Here is a 16,597-nt window from a genome sequence, read left to right as displayed (position 1 = left end):
ACAAGCAATGTTGCTTTTTCATCTGACAATTTTAAGCAAAACAACTCTCCCTCGATGGATCAAATTGTTCAGAGAGCCTTTGTGGCTGTGTGTTAAAGTACAGAGACAAAAACACATATCAGTAGCCCGTAGATTCCACTCATTGTTAGCTGCAGGAGTCACACTGTCAATCTGTAGGACAAAAAGTGAGATGAAAGTGTAAGTGATAAGATGGAAAAGCTGCTTTTATGCAACACTGCACTCTGCTGGTGTAGAAGGTGGCAACACCTTGAGTAATTCAGTAGCAGGAGTGAGACAGTCTTAACAGAGGACTAATGTAACCTTAGTTCCCTTGAGATGCAAGTGTCTGTGTGCTTCTACCCTTGAAGCAGTTGCCTTATTTGGACCTAAGGACATTGTGCACTGACAAATTTTAAACATCCCAAGAGGGCCATACTGTGAAATATGGCCACGGGGTGGCACATTAGAATGACAAAAATGTAGATCCTCAAAGTGAAATTTGCCTGTAACTTTGAGCCAGAGAGGAAAGCAATGGATTTTGTTAAAAAGGGTCAAAGTATTGATGTTGGATTGAAACAAATATTTCAATCTGATGAGAACACAAGGAAGGTTTTTTCCCAGTAGTTTGCTCTATATTAACTACAACATGAGAGCACGCTTTGATTAAGTGCATGTGCGTGACAGATCAAGAGAAAGAGATGGAGACTCTGCTTAAAAAAAAAAAATAAAATCTGTTGTGTGTTCACATTAATATGGTTTTTGCTATGCGTATGTGCAATGGGCCTGTGAGCTGTGTGTGTGTGCATACAAACAATGCACTCAGTCGACAGCCCGCAGCAGTGTGCATTCTTGCTTGGAGAGTACATGTCCTCAGGCCTCGTTCCTCCGCCGATGACCTCTGGTGAAGCCATTATTTTCTGCATTAATGATGAGCAGCAGCCAGTGATGAGAGAGATGGACTTTGTCCTGAGGCATAGTAGCACTGATTATGGGCAACAACAATGCCAGCACAAATAAATAAATAAAAGAAAGAAAAAGAAAACTTCCCACAAGCAGTTCAAAAGCAGCAACACAGAATAAGCTGCTCTGGCTCTATTGACAAGATGGATCAGATAACCTCTGTAGCCAGAGGATTACCCAGAATAAACCAGTTAGGGCTAACATAACTTGTCTCTCTGCAACATGAGCACCAACAAACGGGTAACTGTGACGACACAATCAGCTTCTCGTGTTCTGACCTAAAATATATCCGTACAAGGCAATTAGTGTACGAATGAAAGGGAGTGAGCCACATAAACCCCATCTTACATCCCCCCCCCTAGGATTTAATGACATCATGTATCAAAAGTAATATTAAGAGGCTTAATTGATTCTCTGACATCAGCCCAAAACACCAACCTGTAAGACTCACAAACAAGACAAATTGCAGACAACGTGCAATTGCTCTATTCAAGGCAGCCAGGGCACCCACTCAGGAAATCCTGGCTTGGGGAGATGACTCTAAATGAAGGACTTTACCATTCACCATTATGTCTTTGGTGAGAGTCAGAGGGAACCCCCCGGGGCTCTTCAGCACAGCACGGCACAACTTTTCAAAGGGCTCCAGATTAAAGTCACTGAAAGTTCCCACTGGGGTCTGAGGCCAGGATCCCATTAAGCAGCCCTACCACACCGCCGGCCATAATTGTGTCATTGAGAATTCAGAGCAGTGGTTGCTTGATAAGCGAATTTAGGGTGAAATAAAAAGAAGAGGCAAAAAAGGGGTCTCGTTGGGCCACCATTAGACACTTCATTCGCTCATTGCTAATTTGTTTTAAATGACAGAGGGAGAGGTGAGCACTTTATAAAGCAATCTGAGCTACCCTTCCCAATTTCCAGGTCTGCACGACAGAATGCTGATAAATGAAAAACATTGCCTTTTATAGCCACACTGCCTCCAGTGGTGTTTTAAACTCTGGTTATCTTTATCACGCTACTTGCTTTGCAGTAGGATTATCAATAAGTCCCACTACTCTCATCTTGTGGAAACCAGTTAGTGCATTACTAGTAGTGACAATTATTATTTGGATGCATTACTACTACCTATATGAATAATATTAATAAATGCTATAAACAAATCAGCTTTTATTGGGCATTTAGTTTCATTGTGGTTTTGAATGTTACAAATGGTTATTTCAAACTTTGAGGTCCATCACTGACAGAGCTGTTTGGTGAATGATATAAAAACATCCTGCAAGCGAAGTTTGAGAGATCATCCTTAAACTTGAGATTCATGGATGTGTTTTACATATTCACCAACTCAATAGCCGGAGTTCTCGAACTAGTTATTTTTTGCAACTGATGCAGTATCAAATGTGTGGACATCAGCAGATCTCAGGGTGTGATTCAGCTCTATACAATGAAATACATGAGTAAGCCTTCCAAAACATCCTAATATTTGCAAACCAAGTGCAATAAATGAAAACATCTGAATTAACTGCTCAGGTGGATTTTTTCTGTTTCTTTTTTTCTGCTTCTTCCTCCTTCTCCTTCTCAATCTCAGCCACCAGTGTTTCAATTTCCTTTGATTCCAAAATCTGCAAACAGCCAAGATAATCAACTGTTAGTGTTTATACAAAGTGGCAGAAAGCAAAATAAGAAACATATCATTTGCAGCAAATCACCTTCAGAGGCTGGTTCCGTCTGATGACAGCAAGTTCAATGTTCTTTCCTCCTGACTGGACGACCTGTGACAAAATAAGAGCTTCAATGTTACAAATCCCTGAAAATCACCATCAGTTGTCTACTGTAGCCTCCAACTCAGGTCCAAGTTAAGAGGATGTGAAGAATGCTTTTGCAGTATTTAAAGTGCAAATAAAAACAACAAAATAAGTCTGATTTTAGAAAGGTCCTTTTCCATTGAGTGCAACTATGATGGCAACTTATAGTTCAAATGTGTCAGCAGGTGGTGCTCTTTGATAAACTCCAGGTTGGTTTAAAATCCAATGTGACAATTTCCGCAGCTATTTTTTTTTATTTTTAAAACATTTACATCCTGTCTATTTGTGACATGCTCTGCATAAAAATGCATTCAGAACATATGTATATCACATTTGGGTAATCCTATTTTAAGACAGCTAAGCAATAGTTCTGCTTCAGTATAGATGCATAATCTTACAAATATACCTACACCATATTACCTTACCTCAAGCAAAGCTTTGATAGCCAACTTGATTGCCTCATTGTCCCCAGCAATGGCTTCATCTGTGTAATTCTTCTCCAAGAATTCCCTCACAGTTTTTGCACTGCGGCCAATTGCATTTGCCTAATTTTTTCAAGAATAATCAAAAACATTACATCAGTAAATGATGACTGTCATGGTAATATGACATGTGCTGTATAGGGTAACAAACTAATGTTCAAAGACAAAGTCACTGACCTTCCAGGCATGATAGGTTCCTGATGGGTCTGTCTGATACAGCCTTGGAGTTCCATCATAGTCAAAGCCCACAATTAACGCTGAGATGCCAAATGGCCGGCGTCCATTGCTTTGAGTGTAGCGCTACAATATGACCAATATACAGCCTAACGTTCAACTGAATCTTTGTTCCAAATATATTTGTTGACACGCAAAATAAAGCACAAGAGCTGAAACTGTTGTTCTTGCCCATTTAATGCAAAATTAAATATATACCTTTTAGCAAATTAATAGTAAACATAAAATGAAATAAAATATAAAGAATAAATACCTGTTTCAGTGTAGCTATGTAGCGTGTGATGTATTCCACTGTGACTGGGTCCTCAACAGTTAGTCTGTGGCTCTGACACTCAACCCGAGCTCGGTTTATCACGATACGGGCATCTGCTGTCAAACCTTAAAGGCATTGAAAGAAGTCAAATAGTGAACAACGTTCAAAGAAGACAACATGAAATTATAGTTTTAAAGTACTGCTATCTGATACTATTACTGTTTGTGACAAATGGGTGCTATATCACAACAAACTGAACTGTGACAACACTGTATTAGCTGCTGGTCTCCTACGCTGCTACATGATGCAAGCATGAGTGAGTTATTGACTGTATTGTTTGGAATACCTGCAAATGCCATGCAGACATGCTCATCCAGGGCACATATCTTGCGGACAGTCCTTTCCTCCTGCAACTTCGCTACAGATTTCTTTTCCACACCAAGGACAACAATGTCTTTACCTCTAATTCCCACCTGCAAAGAAGACAAATCAGAATTTATTTCTCTCCTTACTGATATTACAATGAGTAGCAGGAGAAAATGTACAAGACTAACCCAACAAACTGCAACACTGTTTCAAAAAGGAGGTCACAGGATAACTAGTAAAAGGCATTTTAACTTCATATTTGATTTCTTTTTTCCACTTGAAGAATGCAAAATACCTCAACATTGACTTCTACGGGGATCTTATTAACACCTTTCAATCGATCTATAATCAATCAGTGCGACTGAAAGGTGTTAGAAGTTCTGTTTCTCACTTCTTACAATACTACTCCTTGAGTGTTAACATGTTTTAAAGCGGGCTTTGGTTGTTCTCGTGTACGTCGAACAGACTCGTTATAGTTAGCTGATTAAATCGACGTTTCTTTAAAAAACCTCCACGTTATTATATAACTGGTACATTGTTTTTTTTTTAGGTTTAACAGATTAGTGTGAATAAATTCTATGGGAATTTCCTATAAAAGCTAATGAATTACGCTTAGCTCGGAATAAGTCATCTGTATCAGACATGAATGCATTTACAGTGATTTAGAGAACATATACTTTAAGTTAGTGATCAGCGCTAGCTTTGACTTTAGTGCACTGTACTTGCTTTGCCTCATGTAAGCCAACATTAAACATCATCGTAGGTCTTTGTCTTTAATGCTTATATTATATTATACTTTGATAGTTTTATCAAACCACAACCTCTTTAACCCAGGTGAATATGAAAAGTGTTTGCGGTGTCCTCTTTATGAAATTATCACACAGTGAAACTGAAACTATTGTGAGAGTGACACAGCGACAAAATGCTCGCTAATCGTAATTTGCTCTCATCAATTCAAGAACCTGGTTAATATTTTATGTAGTTCGCGGGGTAGTTGAAACCCGGCAGTTTGACGCCATATTCAGAATTACTACACTTGAGTATCACACTTTATGGTAACAGTTTCTTTCCCTTATGAGCAACAGAAGAGCCTACTACTTGCTAGCTTGGCTACTTGGCTAACTACCGCTCCGGAACGTTAGCTTTAGCCTCAGCTTCATTTTAAGACTTACCGCCGTGGAGCCCTTCTTTACTGCTTCTTGTGCATACTCCACTTGGAAAAGATGTCCGTCAGGAGAAAAGACGGTAATAGCTCTGTCGTATCTTGCCGCCATTGCAGTGCAATGCACGAACAGTCACAGGAAAATGGGAAACCAACCAAAATGATTCAGCTAGTTAGCATCAAACGGTTCAGCAGGATGCTGGCTTGTGTTGGAAAATGCGCATGCGCATGACCTCTGAACTCGGGCAATACCAAAAACCCGAGAAAAGTTGTGAGTCACAATCATGGATGAACAAAGAAAAAATAAGATATACTTGATAGACTACGATGAAAAATGTATATTTTACATGTAAAAAAAAAAATGTGCGTTTCAAAAGGAAATTTTATGTCCTCGCTTATTTTAATAAAGCTTGGAAAAATTGGAATGAGTTGCCAATAAGACGAAACTTCTAAACACAAATTATATTAAAAAAAATAGATAATGTCATGAGCTATTATATCCGTAAATTACTTCCACTGCTGTTTATATTTTCTAAATAAATATATATCTATATAACAGCTCTCAACGTTTCCCCTTTTTATAGAGCAGTCCATTTCCCGTGGCCTCTCTGACTACGGCTGGACTGTTCCAATGTATGAAAAATAGGTGGAAGTGTAATTTAATTGAGCCAAAATGTAAGTGCTTCAAACTATATTAATAAATGTGAAGTAGATAGCATTAAAGTAATTAAATAAAATTGCGTTCAACCTATCCCCGTATGATCGAAAAAAACACGAGTGATAAATTTTGTTTTTGAATGTGCTGTACCGTTCCCCCCCCTCTCCGACAAACTGCACCGCCGCATTACAAAATTGCATCCTATTCTGAACTGTTTGATCCGAGTTCTCCAGATTTGTTAAGTGTGTGAGCTACTTTAGACTTTTATGCTCTAGTTGATTTTCATTTGGTAGACGATCACCATGTCGGTGGCATTTGCACCTCACAGGCAGCGCGGTAAGGGTGATATAACCCCCGCTGGAATACAAAAGGTAATTCATCTTTTTAGCGCGTCGCAGAATGGAGGCTGTAGTACCAGCCGTTGCTATCCTGTGAGCTAATCACTATAGCATTGCTCATCCAGGTCCAGCTGAGAATGGGTCGGGAGAAATGCTGCAGGGTCAAAGCGCAGTGAATACGAACCTCTCCGGAGTCAGGGCGCCATGTGCAGGCGATAGGTATTAGGCCGATTTTGCGGACTAGCGTAGATTTTTATTTCAAATGAATGGAGGCCTGTGGTTTTGTTAGCTGTGGATAGCTAGCTAACAAGACGCGTCTTTTGTTAGCTAGAAACGCACACTCGTTTAACAAAAACGCCCCCATCCTCCACTTAAAAAATATATATATTTATGCCAGAATAATTGTCAGAAAGCGCAGAAGTAACCACGACAAATGACTTAGTGTGACCCATTTTAAATTAGCTGTTTTCACTCATAACGTAAACATGTGATAAATCTCTCCATTTACTTCTACAGTTACTCGACGAAAACAACCAATTAATCCAGTGTATAATGGACTTCCAGAGTAAAGGCAAAACCGCAGAGTGTTCACAGTAAGTTATCAAAATTACATAATTTTTCCAAGTCTCGATAATTTACGGATCCCACTGACTTGAAACCTGCAATTCATGACACTCCACCTGCCCAGGTATCAACAGATGCTGCACAGAAATTTAGTGTACCTTGCCACGATAGCAGACTCCAATCAGAACATGCAGTCTCTCCTCCCTGCTGTGAGTATTGGTCCTTGATGGTTCTTATTAGTGTGTGATTTGTAAATAGCGGTGTGACTTCTTAGCCTCATGTCGTGCTTAATGTTGAGCTCTTGTATTGGAACAGTTGGGGCAATAGTTTAGGTGAACAACCTGAACCAATACGCCACCAATACCTAGAAATATGGCTTCTGAAGATGTTTAAAAGAAAATTATATGATACATATGCAGTTTTTTTTGTTATCTTTTTCATTAATCTTAACAATATTGTCAAGTCCACCATTTTATTACATTGAGATTAGATTTTTTTTTTTTTTTGTTACAGTATACATTTATACAGACTACAACTTTTGGCACTTGAGCCACACTAAAAGAGTAAAGATCTTAATAATTTGGGCTCTTTTATCCTTGCAAGTCTCAGATGAAAATGCCAAACGATTAAGATTCTGCTAAAAGAATTTTTGTTCATTTACTAGTTTACAAAAAGGTTTTTGTTTTTTTTGTGTAACCTTTAAAGCTGTTGTTTTTAGAAGTCTCACCCAATCATTTCATGTTTTATTCCATGTAAAGCTCCTTTTAAGATACTGATATTTTTATTAATAAATGCATGTGTTCATTTTGTGCTATATTCAGTTTTCTTGACTTGACTTCAGTGCCTTCAGTAGTCCTTTATGGTAACCAGCTGTGAAATAATCAGTTGTACTTTACTCAGTGATTATCTGTGTGCACTGTACTACATTACTGTTCACTTTCTCTTTCAATTTCTGTTTTCTTTTGATAATGAATTGAGTCTTTTTTCTCTCTCTCTCTCTCTCTCTTTCTTTTTTGGGGGGCAGGGAAGTTTTTTCCTTGGACTAGGACAGGCTCAGATGTGTTTCTAGACAGCTGATCTGTGTTTTTGTGTTTGTGCTGTGCGCCTGTAGCCACCCACTCAAAACATGCCAATGGGCCCTGGTGGGATGAACCAAAGTGGACCCCCTCCTCAGCCTCCTCACGGCCACAACATGCCCTCTGAGGGGATGGTCAGTGGTGGCCCTCCGGCCCCACACATGCAAAACCAGATGAATGGACAGATGCCTGGTAAGTGATCGCCGCCCCCCTCCCCAAACATCCCTCCCTCATCTTTTTCTTTTCTCTTTCCCCTGCTTCTCCCTCAGTCCCTGTCTCACTTTGGTTGCCTAGCAACACCACAGAATTGTGAGGGAGGTCGCTCTGCTGAAGAATGATGTCACCCACTTGCCGGCTTTGGTGGTCTTGGACTTATACTCCATTTGACTGTGCTTATGCTCTCTTTAACTGTCCTGGTGTATTTTTATGTTGGTCCTGTTTGTTTGTTTTTTATGGCAAATGTAAATATTTAATTATGTCCTAAAAATAACAAAGAGCTTGGCTGCATAAGGGCTGCATAAATCAACTCTGCTGCTTGTTGTATTTATTTATTTATTTTCAGGGCCAAATCACATGCCGATGCAAGGTCCAGGTCCAGGCCCCAACCAGCCCCCGAACATGCCCAGTGGCTCTATGAATATGCCCCCCAGCAGCCATGGCTCGATGGGTGGTTACAATCACACCGTCCCTTCCTCCCAGGGCATGCCAGCTCAAAGCCAAATGAACATGACCCAAGGCCAACCCATGGGAAACTATGGGCCTAGGCCAAACATGAACATGCAGCCCAATCAAGGTAAAATGGCTCACTTGTTCATTTCCATTTTGTTGTATTGATTTCCAGCGCTTTATTACCTGCCTTGCTGGTGCTTTCTGTACATCATGTTGTGTTGTGATTTTGATAAACCATATACTGGTTTTGTGGGTATAGTTTAGTTTAGTTTAGTGGATATACTTTTATAGTTTGAGAGCTAACTCTTTCTTGTTGTGCTGCAGGCCCCATGATGCACCAGCAGCCTCCCTCCCAGCAGTATAACATGCCTCCTGGTGGTGGTGGACAGCACTATCAAGGACAACAGAACCCAATGGGCATGATGGGCCAGGTCAACCAAGGGAACCATGTCATGGGGCAAAGGCCAATGCCACCATACAGACCTCCACAGCAAGGTATACTCCTCAGAGTGTGTCTGTTAAGTGTGCAAGTTGTGAGTGTTGGTTTTTCTTCTCCCTAACCCTCCCTCCTGCATTTCTTAGTATTGTTCCTCTCAATTTCCTTCATTTCCACTTCTGTAGCCCACAGACATCTTGATGGCTAAAGACGTGACCTAAAGCCTCCAATTATAAAATCAGTCAAGTTGACCAAAAGAAAGCTTTCTAACAAGAACTAGCAGCAAGGACTGCATCCTCTCTGCTCTTCCCCTCACACAACCGATCCAACAACACCTTGAATCTACTTGTGTGTATGTTGTGTGTATGTGTATGTAGGACCCCCTCAGCAGTATCCAGGGCAGGAAGACTACTATGGGGACCAGTACAGTCACGCAGGACAGGGAGCCTCAGAAGGTAGGAGAACCCTCCAGTCGCTTGGAGAAACCCAACAAAAAATGAACCCAGGAGTTGTGTTAAAACACAAATGATGCAAAGAGACTGCAACAAAGGCAAAATTTCAGTTTCTTCATTATTTTCTGGGAAATCTTAAGTGACGTTGCGTTCTAACAAAAGAAATGGTATTTGGTTTTCGATTTTTAAGGAAACGTCCACATACCCGAGCGCATCATGCTCCGTAAGCTGCTTCAGTCTGTGGATAAGTTAGCCCCCAGTCTTATGATGAAATTCCCCAGTCATCAATGGCGCTCTACTCGTGGCTGTGAAAGAAAAGTCAGGGACAGAGTCCTGTGTGAGTCTTAATAGTCAAAGTTGAACAAAGGATAACCATGCTCACCCTTCAGATTGCCACATGAGATGCCTTTACGGCAGGTGGTAGTTTTTGGAGAGGTAGTCAATTACTGTATTCTTGTTACTGCAAGTCCTTCCCAGTTTGCTAAGCAGACTGCCTTTATCTGTGTTATACAACTTTTCTGTACACAAAATAAATGATCTGTGTGATTTGTAGAAGAGCAATGCCAGTTACTTAAATCACCAACTTTTTTTTTTTTTTTTTCCTTTACAAATATGCAACCACTGCGCTGTCCTCTTAATTTAGCAGTGGATAACTGCCAGTTTCCTCCATCTGGTCTGTTTCAGGGTGATTATTGCGTATTCTGACAGCATAGCAACACTAAAATATTAGATCCATATAAAACAACTCCTTTTCTTTCTTTGTCCAATTAACATTTACTTTTTGTTGTTTGTTTTGCTTTCCCCTCTACTGACTACACTATTTTCCTTTTTACCTTTCAAACACAAATGTTTTCCTTTTTGAAATGAAGCAAATCCTGCCCTTGTGGGGGGGGAAAAAATATCTCAAACACTGCTGTTACTAAGACCTCACATAATTTTGTGCACCTCTGTACTCTTCAGTAGTATGATCAATTTCATTGTATCTCTCTGACACTACCTTTGATGTGTTAAGTAATACTTGAATAATTTTTAATAATTTTGTTGTTTTAGCTGTGTGTTCCCATGTTCAGCCAATGATTAGTTTGCTGCCCATAACCTTATCAACACAAAGCCTTATGTGAATTTCTCATCATAGAAGGGATCTGTATAACTCCGTCTGTTACACATGCTCACGATGATACCGACATACTTTTTGTTTAATGTTTTTTATATATATATATATATATATATATATATATATATATATATATATATATATATATATATATATATATATATATATATATATATATATAAATAAATAAAATACTTGAAGCGTTGCTGGGCATTGACTGGAAATGAAAGTAGTCAGAGCTTGCTAAGATATGCAAATCAAGATCCCTTTCACTTGAATGTTTCAATGCTACATTTTGTATAATTTGTTAACATAGTATCAGATACTATTATACCATTTCTACTTACGTGGCTTTCTTGTTGCCTGTTTATGTCAATGTTGTGTTTCTGTTAGAGGTGCAAGAATCATCTGCAACTGATGGACAGTTCTTCTCTTAAGTAATGACATAGAAAAGCTTTATTCAGTGTCCACCCTTATGTTCTGCTGTTGTGCCACCCTGTTGCTCACGTCGCCTGTTGTTGCCCCCTGAAGGTAATGCCCAGTATGGACAGCAACAGGAAGCATACCAGCAAGGCCCTCCCCAGCAGCAGGGCTACCCTCCTCAGCAGCAGTACCCAGGTCAGCAGGGCTACCCGCCGCAGCAGCAGGGTTATGGTGAGTTACCTGGGTACACATGTTTCCTGTAGGGGGCACTATCAACTCTCAGGGGCTAACTTTATTACTGCTGCATAATAATTCCTCCTGAGTGTATTGGTGGTTACTGCTGCTTTGAATTATAACTGCACCAAATGCATGTAAAGACCACATGAAGAGGGAGGAATAGAGGGACCTCCTTAAAGAGCTTGGTAGAAGAGAAATGTAACCAGTAATGGTGTTTGGCATGACATTAGCATTTTCCCCGGTGGTTCAGTTTGATATAAGACTGTTCTGAGGGGAGCTGGGAAAAGAGCTTTGGCAAATGGCTGCAATGGCTGCTCCTTGCATTTCACTATTTAAATAAAAAAAAAAAAAGTCTGAGACACAAATTTTTCTTAATTAACTCCATCCATGTCCTTTTATTTTCTAACTTTAAGGTGTTTGAGGTCATGGCTTGTATATTAATTGATAAAAATCCATAACGTCTAGAAAACATTTTTGCAATTGAAGTGGTGCTCTTGCAGCTATTTAGGTTCCCCCCCACACTATCCCATTATTCACTGTAAGTTGCCATCACTCACCCTCTGTCTGAGCCAGCGCTCATGTTAGTAATGAGCTAGCAGAGGCTGTGAGGTGAGATCCATCTGGCACACACACATGCTCTACTGCAGACCCCCACAAGGTTATGCTCAACAGTCTAAGGCATTATGAGCGACTAACGATGCTGCGTGGGCCCTGTTTGACTTCAGCCCCTGTCAGGCTTTGGTCGGTCCTTCACAGTGCCTGCATAGATAGTTGCAGCGTATGGGGGCTGATGAAGTGATGATTTTTTTTTCTTTTTTTTTTTTTTTATGTCTCTTCCACCCCCCACCCCCCTCTCCTTATTTTAATGAAGCCTGTTTAATGAAGACCAACAGAATCTCCTTGATGTCTCCTTCCATTAGGGAATCATTGCCTGGCTCCAACCTGACTCACTCATTCTCATTCATTACTGAGTCAGGCAGTGTGGAGGCAGCCTAAACAAATGGGTCTGGCATATCCACATCCTCTCTATGTCATCCATCAGCTTTTTTATTGCAGCCCATTAGAGATAGTAAACTAACAGGGATTCCCCAGAGTACTTGGAGTAACAAGTAGGAAATGGAGACGGTTAATGAGCAAAACTTGGGGCATTTTTGCACTTGGTTCCTTTGTCTCAAAAGTTCAATTGTCCCACCTCTCTCTAAGCAGGTGACAAGACCTGTGTTGGGGGGGTGATCACATGCATAGATGAATAATTGTCCTGCTTGAGTACCAATTGTCTTAACTAAATGCAGACCCTTCCTTATTTAAACTGGAACAGATTTGTGTGTTAAAATTTTATTTTTATTTTCTTAATCAGCCCTCACCACCACACTTAGACAAAACTTTCCTGGTTTCAAAAGAAACAACCTGGTGTGATCACAAAAAAAAAAAAAAAAACACTTTTGGTGATGGTGCAGTTTAGCTCAGAGTTTTTGTTGGTTATGATCAAAATTTTCAGTACTTTTTTTTTTTTTTTTTTTTTTCCTTCTTCTTCTTCTTCTTCTTCTTCCAGGGTTGGGGGGTTATGCGGGGCTGCTAAGCATGCATAGTTTTACATTTGGCTCTTAATGTTTATAGGTCCTTCCCAAAGTGCCCCAGGACAGTATCCCAACTATCCTCAGGGCCAGGGACAACAGTATGGAGGCTATCGCCCTCCTCAACCTGGACCCCCGCAAGGCCAGCAGCAACGCCCTTATGGTTATGACCAGGTGAGTATCGCCACCACACAGGACAGTCACAGAGGCTTGTCTATACATCGGTCTTAGTTGTCCCTTAATATGTTAATTACAAGATGTAGTAGTTTATTTTATCTAGTTTTCAGTGAGACCAAAGATGAATGTGAAGTGAAGTTAGGTTAAGTTTAAAGCTAGTATGTTGTGCATGCTGTCATCATATTGTGGGTTAATTCTGTTCTTCCCAAAAAGAGTGTAGATGTTACAAATGTCTTTCACTTGTTAACCTGAGTCATAGTTACATGTCGTGGCTAATGTGGTATGCCATTCCATTGAAATATGAGGGCTTTAAGAGGATTCTTCCTTAAACTTGATGCAGACTGCTCTAGTGTTTAAAGGGAGATCTATTTGTTGCCCTGTATTTCCTGTGGTCTTATGTGGGGACCACAGCTACACTTTGATATCTTTATCTTTGAATATTCAGGGGCACATGAGGAAATAAAGACCCGGGGATTTGAACCCCTGACTAGCTCTGTAAGAAGCAAAGGTAATGGTTGCTGTGAAGACCTCAACGTCCAATCTAGACGTTTGACCACCTAGCCTTAATTTGCATTTGTTATGTTTCTTCTGTCTCTTTTGTCTCTATCTTTCTCCATCTTTCTTTTTTCTTAAGTTTTCTCTTTGCTTTTTTCTTTTTTTGTTCTCTTTTAATTTGTTTTTAACCAGGGGTCGAATTGTAAGTCATGAGGTCCAGAAACACAGCATGCATGATCTGCAGTGAGACAGCCTAAAGCTTACCTGCTTTGGCTGTGTCTGAAATCTCTGCAATTTACTACACTGGTTTTGATGGCTTTTTTTCTTATGATAAATCTTTCAAATATATTTGAAATGTTATCTATATCAGACTGTCAAATCATTCCAAATTTGTTTCCACTGTATTTTTCATTAATGCCAAACGCATACTTCGACCCCTGTTTAGATATGCATCAGTTACAACTGTTCTCACACTGAATTTGTCTCACTTGAACTAGTGTCCACAATTTGATATGGAATATTGTCCTCAGCCATGCTGCTGCTGCTGAAACCTGAGGTATCAAGTTAGACTATAGAGCTCACAAGTTGTGAGGCCATGCTGCCACCTGCTGGTCAATACCAGCAAACGCAGCCATAAATCATGGTTTGCAGTACGATATGGTTGAAACCACTGATGTTTGTTTGCACCCTGTTAAGATCTGTGAATATAAGCTTTTACTTTGCGCTTTTGAGAAGGTGAGTAATATGTGTCTGTCACATTTCTCTCCACAGGGCCAGTATGGAAATTACCAGCAATGAGAGATGGTCACAGCAATCCACACAGCTCTGCTCTGATCTCTGTCTGAGATTTGACCTCTGGTCATCCACTCAGCAGACTTTAATGATGGTTGCAGCTCACTGAGATTTCTCTCAGACACGAACACACGACACTCAAAACAAAAAACAAACAAAAAAAAGATACAACCCCCAGTCTCTTTCGGCTCTTATCCTTGCCTGTAAAATGTATTTTGTTTAACATGTACATTGACTTGATAATGTCAAAGTCCACGAGTCACCCTTTGGTCCGCTATGTCTCAAAGCAGCAATGCCTTAAAAATGGAACTGCCTTATCCTTCAGCATTGCAGATTGTGAAACAAGAAAACGAAATTTTGGATATCAGAGATGATCTAAATGTACAGATACAATCTACTGTGGTGCATCGTTTCTATAATTCAGCTCCCTGCTCATACAAAGCAATAATGCCAGCAGTAGGGTAAAGTGTGGGGGCTTAGAAATGAAATGATGCACCAGACAAACTTCCCGCTAGGCCATGGTATATGTCTTGATGTATGTGATGATGTAAAAATATATTTTATGCTTTTTAGACCAAGCTAACTTTGTATAAGACATTGGAAACTAGTACTAAAGCTGTGTTGTTTATTTCAAAAAGTGTATGTGTCAGTGTTTTATTTTTTTATTTTTATTTTTTATTCTATCTGTATTGATGATCCCATCCAGCACATTTTGTTTTGTATTTCTTTTATTGTGTTGAAATGTATTAAACTATTAAATTGGATCTGCTACTTAGGTGACATGGAATTTTAATTTCAAATTCTTTGTTTAATAAGAAGCAGACTTGCGATTAGAGAATGTTCAATGTCTGAAATCGAGTAACAGTTATATTCTGTGCTGAGCTGTGCTTTTCAAGTCGGTGAAAACTGTATATCAAAATTTAGATCACAAATAATTTGCCTGACAGAGTAATGGCTGTTTTTCATTCACCATGTGCTCCAAGAAGTTATATGTAGCAGATGCCACTGCAAACTGTAAGATAATGCTCTGTTGAGCCATTTTTGGGTTTGTTTTTTTTTTTTTCCCCCTTTCTTTCTTTCTTTCTTTCTTTTTTTTTTTTTGGATCTATAAGCACCTCAATCTTGTCCATTGACTGCAAAGCAGTGAATGGGACAGATGAAATTCAGTATAATAAATATTTCTGACAAGTAGTTTTTGTTAGTCTTGACAGTGCTGGAATCTCTTCTCCCCTTTGACTAAATGTCTAAGTTGATGTCATTCAAATAGTGTTGTGTGTGAATAATAAAGATTGTTACTGTCAAATATGTAACATAAGATGTGAAAATAATGTTCTGAAATGGATTCCCTAATCTCGCAGTAACAACTGGTTGTGCAGTTTTATATCACTGGCTTGATATCTGTTTTATGGTGCATACTTTATTGATCCCATATGTACAGCAGCATAAAGAAGAGGAATACCATGTCCTCTTGTATTGTTTATATATGGCTGTTTTTATATTTTGCATTCTGCACCCCATCCAAGTGGTGGTCACATTTGTGTCATGGCAATGTATAACTGTACATTATAATAAATTGGAAGAAGCTTTAATATATTTGGACTTGTCTTGTTTGTGGCGTTTGGCATTGCATTCAGATGCAGTTAACACAAAAATCCCAAAATCATCTGTCCTGACGACAGCACAAACAAGATGTGCCCTATTGGTGCTGTCACAATATGACAGTATGATATAATTGTTTTGTCTTCATCTGCTATCTGGTAGTCAGTTTCCAACTGATAATGACCCTGCTCTGCTCAGCAGCATGTCTGCTTTGTCCAGATGCATCCAGAGAGGTCCAGAGCACATTTACACCCAAAATTACCTTCCTTGTCCCTCTTTCCCCCTCTGCTCCCTCCAGAGAGGGAGAGGGACTACCTGTCACATTGGGGGGAGTGATACAGATGGTACGCCAGATGTGTGGCCAAAGCACATGATGGGAGAGCGGAGCTGGTGTTAAGAGGGCCACAGACTGTTTTGGTTGCCTTGGTGCCAACGATTAGTATTTTGTGTGTGTGTAGATGTGAGTGAATGCAACAGAAGTGTTTGAAGACATGAAGTGATTGCAAACTTTCTGTCTGTGCTTATGTTTTATGTGTGCATGCATATGTGTACATTTGCGTATACTGTTCGGGTTTAGTGGCATCTCCTCGTCACCCCAACATCCTGCTGCTCCACAGCTGGCCGCCCCACCCTTCCCAGCTGCCACTGGGGCTCCCCCTGGCCCCTTTGCTTGGCAGAGCTGGCGTTTTGGGCGCTCCCCCACCAGTCCTCCCTGGCAGCTGCTGCCCTCAGCTGTG

The 16,597-nt window shown here is 40.0% G+C and overlaps 2 protein-coding genes across 9 annotated transcripts; one reads left to right on the top strand and one right to left on the bottom strand.

The window, feature by feature from the left end:
* Positions 1 to 2,104: 2,104 nt before the first annotated feature.
* psma8 (proteasome 20S subunit alpha 8) lies at positions 2,105 to 5,484 on the bottom strand. 2 transcript variants are annotated; one of them, XM_029524833.1, is made up of 7 exons: positions 5,267 to 5,484; positions 4,189 to 4,201; positions 3,729 to 3,853; positions 3,419 to 3,541; positions 3,185 to 3,304; positions 2,664 to 2,726; positions 2,105 to 2,576 (listed from the first exon to the last, which is right to left on the bottom strand). In XM_029524833.1, the coding sequence occupies exons 1-7, from the start codon at positions 5,366 to 5,368 to the stop codon at positions 2,481 to 2,483; spliced, it is 642 nt and encodes a 213-aa protein (XP_029380693.1). In that variant the 5' UTR covers positions 5,369 to 5,484; the 3' UTR covers positions 2,105 to 2,480. The 2 variants fall into 2 exon arrangements, with proteins under 2 accessions (XP_029380693.1, XP_029380691.1); XM_029524831.1 differs by having other exon boundaries at positions 4,075 to 4,201; positions 5,267 to 5,482.
* Positions 5,485 to 6,109: 625 nt separating this feature from the next.
* Positions 6,110 to 15,850, top strand: ss18 (SS18 subunit of BAF chromatin remodeling complex). 7 transcript variants are annotated; one of them, XM_029524822.1, is made up of 11 exons: positions 6,110 to 6,285; positions 6,769 to 6,845; positions 6,941 to 7,025; positions 7,928 to 8,084; positions 8,455 to 8,685; positions 8,886 to 9,056; positions 9,375 to 9,452; positions 11,095 to 11,217; positions 12,841 to 12,971; positions 13,420 to 13,482; positions 14,241 to 14,377. In XM_029524822.1, exons 1-10 carry the CDS (start codon positions 6,217 to 6,219, stop codon positions 13,435 to 13,437), a joined length of 1,140 nt encoding a protein of 379 aa, XP_029380682.1. In that variant the 5' UTR covers positions 6,110 to 6,216; the 3' UTR covers positions 13,438 to 13,482; positions 14,241 to 14,377. The 7 variants fall into 7 exon arrangements, 6 of the variants coding, with proteins under 6 accessions (XP_029380682.1, XP_029380681.1, XP_029380684.1 ...); XR_003841934.1 differs by having other exon boundaries at positions 12,841 to 13,482; XM_029524821.1 differs by lacking the exon at positions 13,420 to 13,482 and having other exon boundaries at positions 14,241 to 15,850.
* Positions 15,851 to 16,597: the final 747 nt, after the last annotated feature.

Source organism: Echeneis naucrates, chromosome 17, assembly GCF_900963305.1.
Source record: "Echeneis naucrates chromosome 17, fEcheNa1.1, whole genome shotgun sequence".
NCBI classification, from domain to species: Eukaryota; Metazoa; Chordata; class Actinopteri; order Carangiformes; family Echeneidae; genus Echeneis; species Echeneis naucrates.
Note: the sequence above shows the minus strand (reverse complement) of the source record. Positions and strands in the feature narration are given on the sequence as shown.